Source organism: Oryzias latipes, chromosome 17 (assembly GCF_053564925.1).
Source record: "Oryzias latipes strain Hd-rR chromosome 17, Olatipes_Hd-rR_3.1".
Taxonomy (NCBI): domain Eukaryota; kingdom Metazoa; phylum Chordata; class Actinopteri; order Beloniformes; family Adrianichthyidae; genus Oryzias; species Oryzias latipes.
Window position 1 is genome coordinate 17,648,758 of NC_136253.1, and position 15,744 is coordinate 17,664,501.

Here is a 15,744-nt window from a genome sequence, read left to right on the forward strand (position 1 = left end):
CCACTGGATCACAGCATTACAATCTCCTGAAAGAACTATCTTGACTTGCTGGCAGCTGATAACTTCCTAATCCCTCTACCCCAGTAACACACCACCCGTGTTGGCCTCTGCTTATTGTCCCAGCGACATTATGACTCGGAGTCACACACTTTTATCCACCATGACCCAACCATGTGGTCTCAGGCCACCTTCAGCCAGGTCCCAACCTTTTCCTCCCCCCTCTCGCTGCCCGCCCCAGCTCATAGATCAATGCTGACACACCAGTAATTGAGCTGGAATTGATAAGGGCCAGTGGACAAGGCCCTGAGGTCCTGACATTGCTGAAAAGCCAAGAACAAACAGTGTGTGTCCCCACACAAGGTTCCTTTAGCTCTGCTGCCTCCCATTTCCCAGATTCCTCTGTCATTCAGTTGTTTGGTCCAAATAGACTCTAGAAGTGTACCACTTGAGCTTTGTCAAGATTAAAACAGCTGGTAAAACTTAGCTTTGGATCTTTATGTTGCTTTTGTTCATCATGTTTTTTTATACTTATGGTGTTCTGAAATTAAAACTCTTGGATTGTTGTCTGTAAAATGACATCTTCGTCCACCGCAATCCCTTTTAACCTTCCTGTATATTTTTTACTCACTCTTAATTTCTCTTTTTCTGCTATTTGTTTTTGATTGTAACTCTAACTTTGATTTTTACTTTGAAACATTACTAATATTCGACAAATTTGTACTATTATCTGTAGCAACAACCTCACTAGTTCAATTTAATTGTTGTCTATATAAATATTTTCAAAAGTGTCTTTATTTCCAGCAAAGGGTTTCCTTTTTGGAATAAACACCAAACATTTGTATATCTATTTTCAGAAATTCCTATCTGACATTTCAAAAGTCACTGAAATTCAATCAAATACGAATTGACTTCTTTATCATTATTCCTCATTTAAAATACAGTGTTAATTTTTCTCTGAATTCCAATCCAAGTTAAATGGTAATTAATAAATCTGCCTTTTATTGTAAAATCAATTGGCACAAAAACGGACTTTCGAAGTTTATTTTAAGACATTTCCTTTTCTATAAAACTTGATTTTCTTTCTTGTTTAACTTTCTAAATCCAGGTCCCACAAAAAAGTTGGACTTTAAACAAAAAGAGAGAAATCATGTTGTTAGCAGGACCTACAAGCGTGATAAATTTCACTTCGCCTTTTGTCACTGAATACGTCTGGGCCCATATGCTGGACTACAAAGCTATGTGAAAGCAGCGTTTAAAAAGCCAGGCCTACCACATTAAAGCCTATAACAATCTATGTTCATGGTAAGTTATCACTCTCAATTAATCACCTCCCACAATGGGATTTCTGATGTGTTCAAGCCGTATGAAAGCAGCAGGTCAGGCCAAGGGCAGACTGAATCCCAGTCCCTATTCTCCATCGCTTTTCAGTTCATCTCTCTGTTCCTTCCAACTCATCTGACTTTTACTTTTTTCTGATTCTGTTCGCTCTGAAAGAGGCTGGATTCGGCCTTGCATCATCCCGAATAAACATGGATATAAATAGATCAGAAGATGAAAGTGAAGCAATGGCCTCTTCAGTCTGACTGACTGACTGGCAGGCTGACCAAGAGCCTTTCTGCCTTGAATGAAACCCCTCCCTGCTCATTCCATTGGGACTGTGTTAGCCTATGAATGGTATTGTATTGTTAGGACTCTCTCCATTCCTGCACTGCTGAATGGGTTTGACCACTGGTTTAGATTCAGTTACATGGTTTTGGTTGAAAGTGTCTCCCTCCCACCGTTTTGGACTCCATGGTTCTTTTGGCTGACCTGTTTAGAAGCTGCCATGGAAATGTCATGTTGCCCCTCCCATGGGTTGGACCCGACATTTACTTCGATAGATAACAAAAAAGAAAAAAAAATTCACTTGAAAATGGGTTGCAATGGGTTGTCCTCTGCATCTTATTTTTCCCCCAACCATCGTAAATTACCCATTTATTACAAGAGTGCTGTGGTCAGGCACTTTGCTGTCTTGCTTTATTGCCTCATACGGTTTCAAAAAAGCAATATTAGAGGAGACAAACACAATGTGCTTAACAGAAACAGGACCTAAACACAAATCAAAGTAGAGCTTAACTCTAAAATAGTCTCCTCTATTAGATGATCATGGCCTGCTTGGAGGCAAATGTAGGTGCATCCGTTTAATCTTGTTGTCTTCAGTTGATGTCATGTACTCTCTGAATGTTTTAGGCATCCCAATGTCTAAGCCACTGATGGATAGAAAAGCAAAAAACTGTTTATTGCTTCTGTAAATACCTTCTTTACCTTTGTGGCATGTCAGAAACTTAACTATGCACATTTTCCAAACAGTAAAACAAATATCCAAAAGGAAGTGAAAAGAAGTAAAAGCCTTAAAAGTTCTCACCATCCCGCCCTAGACCCAATTAGTTACACTCAGTGCACCCAGTATCTTGTATAATCATGTTCCCTCTCAAATGAGTAAATATTCATCAGTTTCAGATACACACATATTGGTAGAAACATACACACATGAAAACATCCAACACTTATTCTCAAATGTAAACACTGATTTGGTTCCATTTCAATCTTAATGGCCAACATACCCAAATGCATCCCCACACGATGCAAATTCATATTCATGAGCATTTACAGATATATAACAGAAACCATAAACATGAACTGTAATGTGGCTTTGAGGGTAAAGCCTTAATCTTTGGTTTCATGTTCACACTCTGTTGCTAATGTGTGATTTTCTTTTAAGTTAATTTCTAAGTAACAGGGACCTAAACAACTTTTAGCTTTTAAACAAACATTGTCGTAAACAACTGAGGGACATTATGCTGCTTAATTAAGTTAATTCTGCTTTGAAGATATATCATGTTACAATCGCTGAAAAAAATGTTAGGCAGCACAAAACTAAGTGATTGATTCAATCTGAGAAGCAATTAGTTTTTGCAAGGGCTAAAAGACTTTAAAGCTGCTTTATTTAGGCTTCAGATGGAACAGGGACCGTTCTCAGTTTGAGGAAAATTCAGCCAAATCTTCTCAACAAGATAAACTCAAGAACAAGACCTCGAAGTCCATTACCCAGCAGTCCCCTGGGGAGTTGGAACAGGACAAGCCTGTAATCAATTAGCAGTTCTCCCCTCATGAGTCTGTCAATTAGACTAGTCAGTGACTGCGGATATGACTGCTTTATTAGCACCACAAGCAGCCCTCTCTCCCTGCTGACTGCATTACCTACAACTAGCAACCTAATAACTGCTTCATTACATGACATTTATTGGACAGCAGCAGCTCAACGCACAACATGATCCTTCGGTAAAGCTGTTATGTTACGCAGGAACTCTGATCCCAGAGGGCCCTTTTCTAAAGAAGTTGGCTCTGAGTTGTGCAGGACAAGGACACCGGGCCCATTCTTTGAAGAACTCTCAACCCCTTGAGACTTTGAAGTAAAACTGCATCAATGTTTGAGAGTTCTTTACCACAATGGTCCAGTCCTGCATGGATTTTTTTTCTTTGATTGCTTTTACGGCTGGACTGAATCTGCAGTCTTTTGAAAGACATTGATCACATGACCTCTCTTGAAGCCCCAAAGAGTCCTGCCACTTTTTTGAAACTTTAGACAACTACCTGTCTTTCTATGGTCTTGCTAATTAAAATTTTAAGTTCACTCAATAACACTCTTTTGATGTGTTGTGATTTCTTGAGTGCTATAATGACTCTTGACTGCAGGCGGAATAAAGTCTGGTTAAAAAGAGAAGAGGAGCCAAGGAACTGTCAAGACAAAGGCTGAAAAACTTTGGACCACATGACGAGGATTCAGCTGAGATCCGAGGAAGTGTTTGGTGTTCTTCAGGCTGCTTTCACACATAAACAAGTGTTATTGGATGCTGACTTTGATACTGGGTTTGGTGTACAGCCTGTGAAATACGCTCAGGAGGGTGCCCTACTGCAAGAACAACGCTCACAGTGTAGTGGTGTAGCCTCCGTAAAAAATCTACGGATTCACTGGAAAGTAGATCAATGGCTGTGGCGGCCTGTGAAAGGCTTCCTGCGAAGTCTGGCAGCTCCTTCTTGGACCAGGGTTGTTCTGAGGCTGGAAGCATTCCCAGTCAGCGCTGGTCACTGCCTCGTCAGAGGGCTGCCTTCAAACTCCAAGCAGCTGGGCTTCAGCTGCAAAAAAAGGGAGAGAAAAATGTTTAAGGGATGTTGATAATCCCACAATGACATCCATTATTGTAAGTCTCTGTTTCTTCTCAGCCCTGCGACAGAGTGGCAACTTGCCCAGGGTGTGTCGCGCCTTCACCCAACAGTAGAAACGGGTGGATGGGTGGTTTCTGTTCATGTCCACTTTGATGGTAAAGTAGCCATGAACTGTCCACATTTCTGATTTGTTTCAATATCCCATTGATCTCACTCTCATTTGTCATTTTCCATCAAAATATACAATGTCTTTCCATTATTATTATTTTTTCCCTCATTTCAGCTTTTCATATACTTCTTGCTGTTCTGTCTGTGAATGTGTGATAACATAGAAATGGTGTGAATCTTTTTTGGTATGTATTTAGGAAACAATGTTCCTTAAATAAACTCTTATATGTAGATGACTGAACTCAAACATGGTAAGAAATCCATCTGAGAAAGTGCTGATGTGAAAAGAGAATACAATTACAGAAGAGCTTCAGGTGACAAAATAAATCAAAAAAAACTTTTGGCTTTAAAGAAGCCAAAAGTTGTAAAATGGCACAGTCAAAATAATTTTAATGAAGTGAGAAACCCCAAAAATAAAACAAATATTTAATAAAACCAAAGTGAGAAAAATTGAAGGTATAGATGACATTAATATTCTTTAACGTGCTATAAAACAAGGGGGTAGGAGGTACATGATCTTTTTCAAAGCAAAGGACATTCAGCTGCTTGTGTAATGTTGCTCTGTTGAAGTCATTCAAGAGAGTTAGATGGAAGTTTAAATGGATTTATTTTCCTGGACGTGGTTCAGAGGGTGAGTGATATGAGGATTGTCCGACTGCGTGATGAGTATGGGGTGACGACCGGGAGTTCTGGCTTGGAGTTGTGGCGTAGCTTGAGATCTTGGCGTGGCTTGCGATTCTTGGTTTGGCTGGAGTCGTGGCGTGGCTGGAGGTTACGATTGCACCAACAGGAAAGGACCCAGGTGGACAGCTCGTGGTGATTTGTCCTGTATGAGGCAGAGAAGCTTGGTTAACAGAGAACCAGGGAACAAGAGCATAGATACTTGATACAGAGACCAGGCTAAGCACCATAAGGGGCAAGGAACTGGCAATGAATGCTGGGACTGGAACTCCTTATGAAGGCAGGTGGATGACGAGGTGGGCGTCCACAGCTGGGTCCAATCAGGAAAGCAGAGCAGAGTGGGGAGGGGAGGAGAGACTGACAGAGGCACCATGACAATATAACCTTGAAAACCACATACGACCCTATTTTCCATAAATTGTCTTCAACTTAAACTGCAATGGTGTATTTAAAAAAATTATGGATTTTTAAAAGATTGATAATTCAATTCAATTCAATTTTATTTGCATAACCCAAATTCACAACGACAGTTGTCTCAATGGGCTTCGTACCAGTAATTGTAAAGTAAACATGCCATCAAAAGGATCATAAATGCATAGAATTCAACAGGAGAATACTAAACTTTAACTAAACAGACTAAACAACTGGGCATCTCAGACCCCCTTCGCGGTAAGGAAAAACTCCTGACCGAAAATCTTCAGTGACTATTGTCCTGTAGGTGGTAGTAAAGCTGCTTAACTACAACTCTTTCAAGGATTTTTGAAATAAAGCAAAGTAAAAGATGGAGTGTCTTTTGAAAGGTTTAGCTGAAAATGTCAATTCTCAAAGTCTGAGCTTTTGAAGAGTTCGATGCTTTTTAATGTTCCAAAAGTTCCAAACAGATGTTAACTTTTAAAAATCTTTTAAAGGAAGCAATTTTAAAAATATGAGCAGGAATTTTCTAAACCAACTGAGTGTGTTGACACCTAAATGGTAGCTGAATAGATACTGTAGATTTTAGATGCTAAAATAAATGTCAATAAGAACATTAAAAGATCTTAAATAGTCAGAAAATGTTCTCTTCATTCCATCCATCCATCCATCCATCCATCCATCCATCCATCCATCCACAGAACCTGCTGTATCTTTTTTGGGGTCATGGGGCTGCAAGAACCAACCCAGCTTCTGTTGGGGAAAGGTGGGGTACACCCTGAACAAGTCACCAGTCCATTGCAGGGCCACACCCACTCATAATCACATCTAGATGCAATTTTAAGACAACACATAAATCTGCGAAGCATATTTTTTGGACTGTGGGAGGAAACCAGAGTGTACAGAGAAAACCCACACATGGACGAGGAGAACGTGCAAACTGAAATAATAAATGAACTGAAAAAAACGTCTTTGTTGTTACTTAAAAACAATTGTAATTAAAGTTTATTATTTTAACCAACAGTCCCAATTTATATTCTTGCACATCTTGATTCATTAAATTACCCAAAACACGCTTGAAGAGAGATACCATTCTATAATTAAAATAGTTTTGCAGTGTTTACCTTCATAGCCTTTCTTCTATTTCTAGGAGAATGTGTATACATTGTTATACATTAATTTATACATGGTTTATATGACGATTCAATTTGGCTGAATCTGCAGACCTATTGAGATAACCTGAGCTGCTTATAAATATATTATATTAAACTTAAAGTACCATTTGTTGTCACACACCAAGGTGTGTGAAATTTGTTCTCCGCATTTGACCCATCCCCTGGGGGAGTGGTGAGCTGCAGACACAGCCACGCTCAGGAACCATCCAACCCCTTAATGCTGAGTGTCAAGCAGGGAGGCATTGGGTCCCATTTTTAGAGTCTTTGGTATGACTCGGCCTGGATTTGAACACCTGACCTTCCAGTCACAGGGCGAACACTCTTCCACAAGGCCACTGAGCTGGTTTGAATTGGTGATTATATTGTATAATATTATATTATATCATATTATATTATGTTATGTTATGTTATATTATATTAATGTTATATTATATTATGTTATGTTATGTTATGTTATGTTATGTTATGTTATGTTATGTTATGTTATGTTATGTGATGTGATGTGATGTGATGTGATGTGATGTAATGTGATATGATATGATATGATATGATATGATATTATATTATTTTATATTATATTATATTATATTATATTATATTATATTATATTATATTATATTATATTATATTATATTATATTATATTATATTATATTATATTATATTATATTATATCCTCATGATAGCCAGCTGATTTACTTATGTCTTCTGTAAGCGACATTTGTTTTTGGATTGTGTCCTTTGACTCATTTCAATTTCTATCAGACCTGATCTACCTAAAAAAGGAACGTCCTTGCCGTTCCAATGATGCGTTTGGGTGAGATAATGGGAACTTGGCTTTCAAGGAAGATCAAATGGAGTCTATATAGAAGCTATAAATGAATGGGCTGATTCTCCGTAGGTTTATTTATATTATATTGTAATACACGTTTGCAATAATTTTATATACAGGTTTATTAACACAAAACTCTGATCAGCACTAACGCTTGAGCTGACCGGTCATCTTCAGGTTGTAGGGGATCTGTGCTTATTGGCAGACCCGTTGAATGATTTCAGCACGGCCACATTATTTTTTCTGTGAGTAATTTGAGCTTTTTTTCTCTAAAAAAATAAATAAAATAAACTTGTAAAAGAGGTGGGTAACAGTTAGTTTTTCAAAATCTTTGTTTGTATAGAAATTTCCCTTCGTTTCAGCACCGTAAACTCATAAAAGTATTTTCTGCATGTGGGCCTTTGTTTTTGATTGATTTGACGTGTGCATAATACAAAGTCTCAGACTGGAGTGGCCTTTTTGTGCCACTTGACTTTCTCTCGCACACACAGCTGCATTTGTCTTGCAAATCCATCCCCGCTGCGTGGCGTTCAGGCGGCGAAAAGGCAGCAGTCGGACGTCAGTGAAGTTCAAGCCAGCGAACAAGCGGAGAGGCTGTTCCATGGTTAGAAAGCTTTTGTGGAAATCAGAACGGAGGGTTGGTGAAAAATGATGCATGCTTTTACACCTCTGAAGCCTGGCAACTGACGGAGATGCGGATTGAGAGGGAGGGGGCGGGGGTCGCAGCCTCTGGGCTGGGAGAGAAACCCCTTCCCCGGAGGCTGAAGTTAGGGTTGGTTGAACAAAAGGCCCCCAGGTCCTCACGGGTTGACTGCCCGCTCGCGCACGACGGGGATCAGCCTCGCAGAATGTGGGAGATGGATGGAGACGCGCGTCCAAACGGCCGTGACAAAACATTTGCATATGCGTAATTTATCACATTTTGTCAAGTTTCTCAAAGATTTAAAAAGTTTGGAGAAGGTTGTTTTGTCGGCATGTGGGTGGAGCACTGAGGTGAAGCGTTTCCTCATCTGTGTCTCTCCATAATAAATGCGCAAAGGCGCTACCTGCGCCTCTCAGCGCGGGCTGCTGCGCAGCACGTCGCTCTGAAATCTGCTGCACTTCCATTTCCAAAGGGGCCCCGCGTGAAAAGACTGTAAGATTTTATTATGAGGCATGCAAAAGCTGTGCTCCGTGCCTCTCACATCCACCCCGCTTTCAGCGTCGACATTGTGCATAGCGAGACGTCTTTGTGGGTACTTCATTCAAAGGCGCATCTCCCGTCCTTCAGGTCAGCCCGTCGTGTTCCGTTCACCAGGAGGGTTTTCAGGGGGCAGAAGGCGGCCAGATGGCTTCACTGCACAGGCACCCAGGCCAGAGCATGCGCGCGCCTGTGCACACACATGTTGCAGCAACATCTATCGTGCCAGAAAATGCAGAAATTCTTTAAAATAAACATTTTTAACAGTGAACAGAGCTGAAAAAAGTATTTATTAAGAGGAGAGAATGGCAAAGTGGCAAATTAGTCTAAAGATAATTTTAAACTTGAGTTAATTTGAACAAAAGAATTAAGGTATATTTGAATTCTTTGTTTATAATAACTCACTGAAATTAAAATAAACTTCACACTGAGAACCATGGGCTGTGACTTACAAGCACAACATTTTTCGTTCTCTTCTTTCCATTATTAAGTTGGAAATATTTACAATATTTCAATTAAGAGGCATCTGGGGAAGGTGAAAGGGAAGAACTGTATACCTCCTTGAAAAGAGTGCTATAAGTGATGGGGTGATAGAAATATATCTTTCTGAGTAATTATTTCAAAATGACAGCAGTTGTTTGGTTTTTGAACCTTAGCTGTATTTTGTTCCTGAAAACCTTACTAAATTGATTGTTTATCTCCAATGCCTTTTATCAGATTGGGCTATGACATTTGAACCCTAAGTAGAAATCGATTAAACATTGTGGCATAGTGGAAGTAAGTTCCTGCCCAACACAATTGCACTTTGCAATAACAAACAGTGTAACAGATAACTTTTGCACATTTCTGCCTGCACAATTTGTAAATATATTCACCTTATATCACTTTATTTGTAGTACATTTTTTTCTATAATTACTTTGTTCTTCTATTATATTTTCTCTCAAAATTACATTGCTACTGTAGCACACAAATTTCCCACGTGTGGGGTCAATAAAGTAATTCTGATTCTGAAGACAAACAGGTTTTAGGTTTGAATTCAAAAACAGTCAATCTGCATCAGGAAGAACATTTATTTTAAAAGAAAAGTGAGTTTTTATTTTTTGTGTCCAGTTAAATTAAATTAAGAGGCAACATTTGAATAGTATAGCTATGCGTGTTAATGAATTTTGTAGTTTTGTTAATGTTTTTTACTTCATCTTTTCAACTTCTTGTTATTTCTTTGTTGGAAATTGCCATTTCTGAGCTTGCCCGTAGAGGCAGCACAGGTCACAGGATGTATTTGCTCCAAGGACCAACAAAGGAAAAAAATCAATAAAATTAAATGTCAATGCATCGCCTATAAAGGCGTCTTTTACTTTGGAATCAAATAATAAGAAAACAACTCTGACATCACGACCGACATATAAAAGTTCTATTGATCGGGGGTTCGGTGTCTTTTCTCTTTTTTTCTACCTCATATACACACGCACATGCAGACACATAATTACTTGAGGTTCCAAACTCAGTGACAGAGTCTATATATCACTTACACAGAGTCTATATAGTGACAAGGGGCTTTCAACAGGTGGATAAACATGTCCTATTTGATTTTTGGTTCCATCACTCTGTTTAGAGAAGATCGTCTTTGCATCTTTGTCTTTAAGCTGTCATGTGGTTTCACTGCGTTATCCTGCTTTATGCCTGCTCCCACCACCGTGTGCAACAGAGGCACCGCCTATTCGCCAGACTTTCTATGGTCCGTTACGCACGCAGGGCGCACGGAGCCGGAAGAAAAAACGTTCAAAACAAAACTTCGAACGTGTTTACATCTGACAGAAAGACGGACTTGTAAGGTGAAAAGACGCATGAATTAACATAGATTTAGTTTAACAAAGACACATGGCTGAAACCTCAGTTAATGTACGTGTTCTTCGATAATTACGCATTTGAGTACGATTCCAGTGCAGCGAATACAACTGATTTGACTGATATTTAAATCTGAGACTGTCACAGAGATTATATTAGTTTATGTTTACTAACCTAATATTTATATTTATATACATTTTACACGCGCCGCTCCTTTTTGGAGAAATATGTCCGTGCGCACTGGTGCCGCTTGACGCATGAACTGAAATTATCTGCAATTTTACTTTGTCTAAAGAACCCGAGTAACTCAAGAGCTTCTTTGGGACAAAGGATCAGCGCCTTAGCACCATATGCTTAATGGCTACAGCCATCCGGCCTTTATTAAAGGCAAAAAGTGGTCCTTTAAAAGTTGGAAAGGCTCCTTTATTTGAGTTAGATGGAGCACTTGCGCACAAAACCAGCAGCGCGCACCAACATTACCCCTTTCTCTTTCTTTCAGCGACGTGAAGCGGCCACCGTCATCGCCCGTTTCACTGCAGCATAAGCTTTTCATCTCCGGTCTTTGTCCTCCGTGAAAGTAATGCTGCGAATCAAAGACATGACAATATTTTCCATCAGCTTGGAGACCTGGGACAAGAGCCCTCGAGGTTTGGCAAAAATCAGGGCTGGTTATTCATCTTGTCACCCCGCACCTGTGGTCCCGCATTCAAAGTACACAAACCTGTCCCTATTAACATTAATTATTCACAAACAACACAAAGGCTGAAACAGAGCAGGTTGAAGTCTGTTTATGGCTTCTAAATGTTTTATTCCTCTGAAGATGTGCCCAGAGCTTTTCTCTCCACCAGCCGCGCCCGAGTGCTCGTCTCTCTTTCAGTCTTGAGTAGCCCTACAGCTCAGACTGGTACAATCAAGCATCTGCTTAATCTTCTGGATGAAAATATGACACAAAACCGAGCACATGAAGGACTTGTTGCACCACGTTAATGAGAGATCAACGTCGTAAACAAGCTCTGGTGGATGGTGGGAGCCGCGTGGTTGCGGGGCCGTTCGGCACGGGGAAACCCTCTTGTGCAGAAAGCACCAGGTGATGACAAGAAACGGGTGTTTCCCAGAAAGAAGAGAACGCACTGAATCCACATCCTTTTTTCTTTGAAAAAATAGAACACATAAATTAGATTGGCTAATCAAGGCACAGCTAAAAGAACTCGTTTTTCAATTGGCTGCTGATGCACAAAACAAACGTGGGGACACTTTAGGTTTTTGTTGGGCTTCGTTGTACTTTCACACAGGTGTCACGTCATTATAAATGTGTTTTGTTACAGCAAAATGTCATGCTTTACAGCGACCATATTGTGTCTGGGACAAAGGCTGATGGAACATTAAAGACGTACAACGCGGAGCCAAATCCATCTCGAAGACACTACAAGGGCCTCTCTGCTTGCTTTTAGGCAGCTGTTGTGCAGGGACGCGGGCGCATGGACATGAAAAGAGACAAAGTTGGAACTACCAGGTGCCTCCCCGGAGACGCATCCCTTGTAGCGGGACAAGAAACGCTCATAAAGATGTCATTCAGGTTTAAAGGTCACGTCTGACATGAGAGCGCACGAAGAAGGGGGATGATCCCTCCTCCGTGCGCCCGTCTATATTCTCCACCGCCAGCCTGAGCCCGTGGCAATGACACTTGATGTGCGCAGGGAAGTACATTACGCACACATCAGTCTTAGAAGGATCCTGTGAAGAAAATGGGTCAACTTTAAATCTGGAATTGGACTTGGAGGGGCGGAAGAGGAGCACAAGGCAAGATTTTCTTCGCTTCAAGGCCATTTGAGAGTCAGCGTTTCCCGAGAATTGAAGGGATAAAGGAGGATTGAAGTCTTTGATTCTTCATGAAGAATATTACAATTTTCTTAAATTAATTTTATATTAAACTTTGCACCCGCAGACCTATTGAAAATGGGAATATTTGCCACTATTTGGATTTATTCGTCGATGCGTAAAAGTTCCGGGATTTACAACCACGCAGCCACCACCCTGCGCATGGCACGTCAAAAAGGAGATTTAAAGAAAAACAACAAGCTGCAAGAACGTTTAGTCTTAGAAAGCACTGACATTTGAGTTTTGTTTAAATAAAAAGAGTGTCACATCCATTTATCATTGCGATTCCTGCAAATATGTAACAAAGTTTAATTTGTTGTATTTAAGTTTCTTAAATTCTTAAAGTTTTGGAGCAACAGTTTTTTAAGCTTTTTTTAAGTTTTACTGCTCAAAACTGCAAGTCTGACGTTTTGGCATCCAATAGAAATTACAAAACATCTGCGCAGAGCGTTTCAACACATAACCTTTGTTGTTATTTTGTCAGATTAAGAAGTTATGCTACACTAAAACTTCTATGAACTTCCAGAAACTCCCTTTCAATGCTGCCTGCACGGCGCATAAGCCAGAAGCCTTTTCAACCCTTTTCTCAAGCAAATTACCGCTTGGCGTGGATCATAATGCGCAGGGCCGCGAGAAATAAAACCTGTCACACTGTAAAAAGCGCCATTCCTTTAAAGACTTGCCAAAGCCGTCGCCAGAGTGACAAGATAGCCGTGAGTATTTCAACCCGTCCCTTCCGCTTGGCTGAGAGCGGACAGAGGGGCTCGTTTGGGGTTTGGCCATCAGCGCACTAAAAGCTGCAGCGGCACAAAGAGCGTGAAGGTGCGAGCATCCACAATGCTACCACTTTTTTAAACTCCCAACGTCACAGCGGCGCAGCCAGAGGGGATCTGTTGTCAGACACATTCAGTTACTAACATTTGACTTTCTAATGGCTGTAATAGGATTACATGCTCCGGTTGCGCTGGTAATCAGAACAGGACAGACTCACAGACAGAGGTGGGAGGGAAAAAGGAGTATGGCTTTTCAAGATGCGTCTCTGTGGGAAAAGAAACAGCGCTCACTCACCTGGATGACCTTCAGGGACGCTCGGATCCCAGACCCACCAGCCTTGTGCGCTGTGTGACGACCCGCGCGACTCATATACAGCAGCGCGGCGGCGAGAGGGGGCGGCCGCAGCGCACGCAAGCCGCCACTACCACGGGAAAATCTGTGGCTGCAGCACCTGGCAGCGCGGAGCCGCATTCAACAGCGTCCCCGCCGCCCGCACGCGCGCATCACACACCTTCAGCTGCAGTGTGTGTGTGTCTGTCTTCTCATTAGCATCTCTTTTGCATATTTATGTCGCACAAACACGCGGCTGTTCGCTTGTTAACTACTGGGCTTTCCAGCTCAGCTGGACATCCAGCAGGAGCTGACCCATTCAGCGGCTGAAGGAGTGAGCGCGCGTGCGTGCGTGTGATTACATCTGCTGCAATAGTTTATAGACAAAGGCTTGTTTGGTTTAGGAAAAAGCAGAAATGACAACCCCCCCACCCCATCCCCAATATACGCACCAGAGGGGGTATTTACACCCACAAAAAAAAAGAAAAAAGAAAATAGTGCATTGATTTGTATTTTTATGGAAAAAATAAACCACTTAAAGGTTTACTGACTTAGTTTTAAACAAATGAATAATAATAATAATAATAATAATAATAATAATAATAATAATAATAATAATAATGAAGTTATATATTGTGTTGTACTTTTTATTTGCAGATACAGCAAAATACCAAAAATAGATTTTCTTTCAATTAAATTAAAAATAATCTATATATTATAACCCGTGGAAAATAAATACACGATTGCCTGCTGCTTTAATTACAAAAATAAAATTATCAACATGATAAAAAAACTTTTTTACAGGAGTGAATGCGCCAGCACGCACTGGCGTAATGACTTTTAAACTCTGAGTTTAGCGGAACCACTCCAAACGTGTAGGTCCAGTTCAAGCCACCAGGCCAAAAGGAGGTTCGTTCTCGATGTCTGCGAGGCCCACTCTGTGCTGCAGTTTCCGGGGGTCCTCAGGGGTCCAAACTTTTGCAGTTCGGATGATGTTCTGCTCTCGCAGCTGCTTCTCATCGGACCAGGACAGAGAGTGTCCCGCCAGAGGAGGCAGGCCGTAATCCGGGTCACTGGGAGAAGGAGACCCTGAAGAATAAGTCATAAATATGAGTTATGGTGTCTTGGTCAGAAGTTTGACAGTCAGACTGATTTTATCGACTTACTTGTCCCTCTGTGGCAGATGATTACTTTTTTGGGTTGCGCGTGCGCGTCACTGTTGGAGTTCCTAATGGGCAAGTCGGATTGCACGAGCTCAGCCAGAAAGTTTATGTATCCGATCGCGAGGCGCAGCGTGTCCACCTTGGACAGCCTTTTCTCGTAGGGCAGCGTAGGGATGTGGGAGCGCAGCCCCTCAAATGCATCATTGATGGACTGCATCCTTCGACGCTCGCGCACGTTCGCCGCCTGTCTGAGTTGCTGCATCTCCACTTCAGACCTCATCCGCCGCCTCCGACGCAACAGTGAACCCCCACGGGAGCCTGTGTGAGGGGACAGCTCGGAAGTGTTGTCAGCGCAGCCGTAGGAGAATGTGGAAGACGATGACGAGAAGGACAGGTTGCCCACGTTGTAGTCTCCATCATGAGGAGCCGCTCCATCCTTGTAATAGTCTTGGAGGTGCGCGCTGAGGAAGTCCACGTCTTCATCCAGAAAGTCGTCGGTGTCCAAATGTCCGTCCCTGGACGAGTCGGTAAAGAATTCGTCCTCGTCAAAGTAAGGAGGGGATGAGAGGGAGTCCAGACCAGAGAAAGGGTCTAGAACAGAGTCCATATCTGTCCGCGCTGCTTCCTGCTGTCTGAGCTGACGCTTCTTCTGTCCACTGAGCTCCGAGCTCAAACTTCCAGATGAAGAGAGGGCACGCGAGGCTTCTTTAAAGCGGCATCCGTCGTCGCGTGCCGTTCGCTCACACGGCCAACCAATCACATCTCGGTCCGCCAGTTGTACCTCAAGATAATCGGCAGACCGACACGCCCCCTGCCCCAGTCAGGACATCTCAACTGAGCGCTGACAGCTGCGGCCAGCAGGGACGCCGCCCGGCAGACAGCGCGCACCCCTGAGAGGACGAGGTCTCCGGAACCAAACCACCGATCAGAACCGGAGCGCCAAAGACAGCTGGCTTTGGTTGAACTAAGCAAACAGCTGCTGGAGCTTAAAATCCTGCAGGTTTCAACAGGTTAGAAGACCATACTACATTTAAGACAACGACAATACTAAAAAAAACGGAATTATTAATATAAAGAAGCCAAATATATACATTTATTAAA

General features: G+C 41.8%; 1 protein-coding gene and 1 long non-coding RNA gene across 4 annotated transcripts; both read right to left on the reverse strand.

Moving 5' to 3' along the window:
• Positions 1 to 1,989: 1,989 nt before the first annotated feature.
• LOC105356175 (uncharacterized) lies at positions 1,990 to 13,603 on the reverse strand. Of its 3 annotated transcripts, none has more exons than XR_013650441.1 (4): positions 13,445 to 13,595; positions 10,979 to 11,081; positions 5,283 to 8,842; positions 1,990 to 5,200 (listed from the first exon to the last, which is right to left on the reverse strand). It is a non-coding gene; the product is annotated as an uncharacterized LOC105356175 (long non-coding RNA). The 3 variants fall into 3 exon arrangements; XR_013650440.1 differs by having other exon boundaries at positions 5,283 to 8,869; XR_910404.3 differs by having other exon boundaries at positions 5,283 to 11,081; positions 13,445 to 13,603.
• Positions 13,604 to 14,232: 629 nt separating this feature from the next.
• On the reverse strand, positions 14,233 to 15,440 carry ptf1a (pancreas associated transcription factor 1a). The gene is made up of 2 exons (XM_004078936.5): positions 14,647 to 15,440; positions 14,233 to 14,569 (listed from the first exon to the last, which is right to left on the reverse strand). Exons 1-2 carry the CDS (start codon positions 15,248 to 15,250, stop codon positions 14,367 to 14,369), a joined length of 807 nt encoding a protein of 268 aa, XP_004078984.1. The 5' UTR covers positions 15,251 to 15,440; the 3' UTR covers positions 14,233 to 14,366.
• Positions 15,441 to 15,744: the final 304 nt, after the last annotated feature.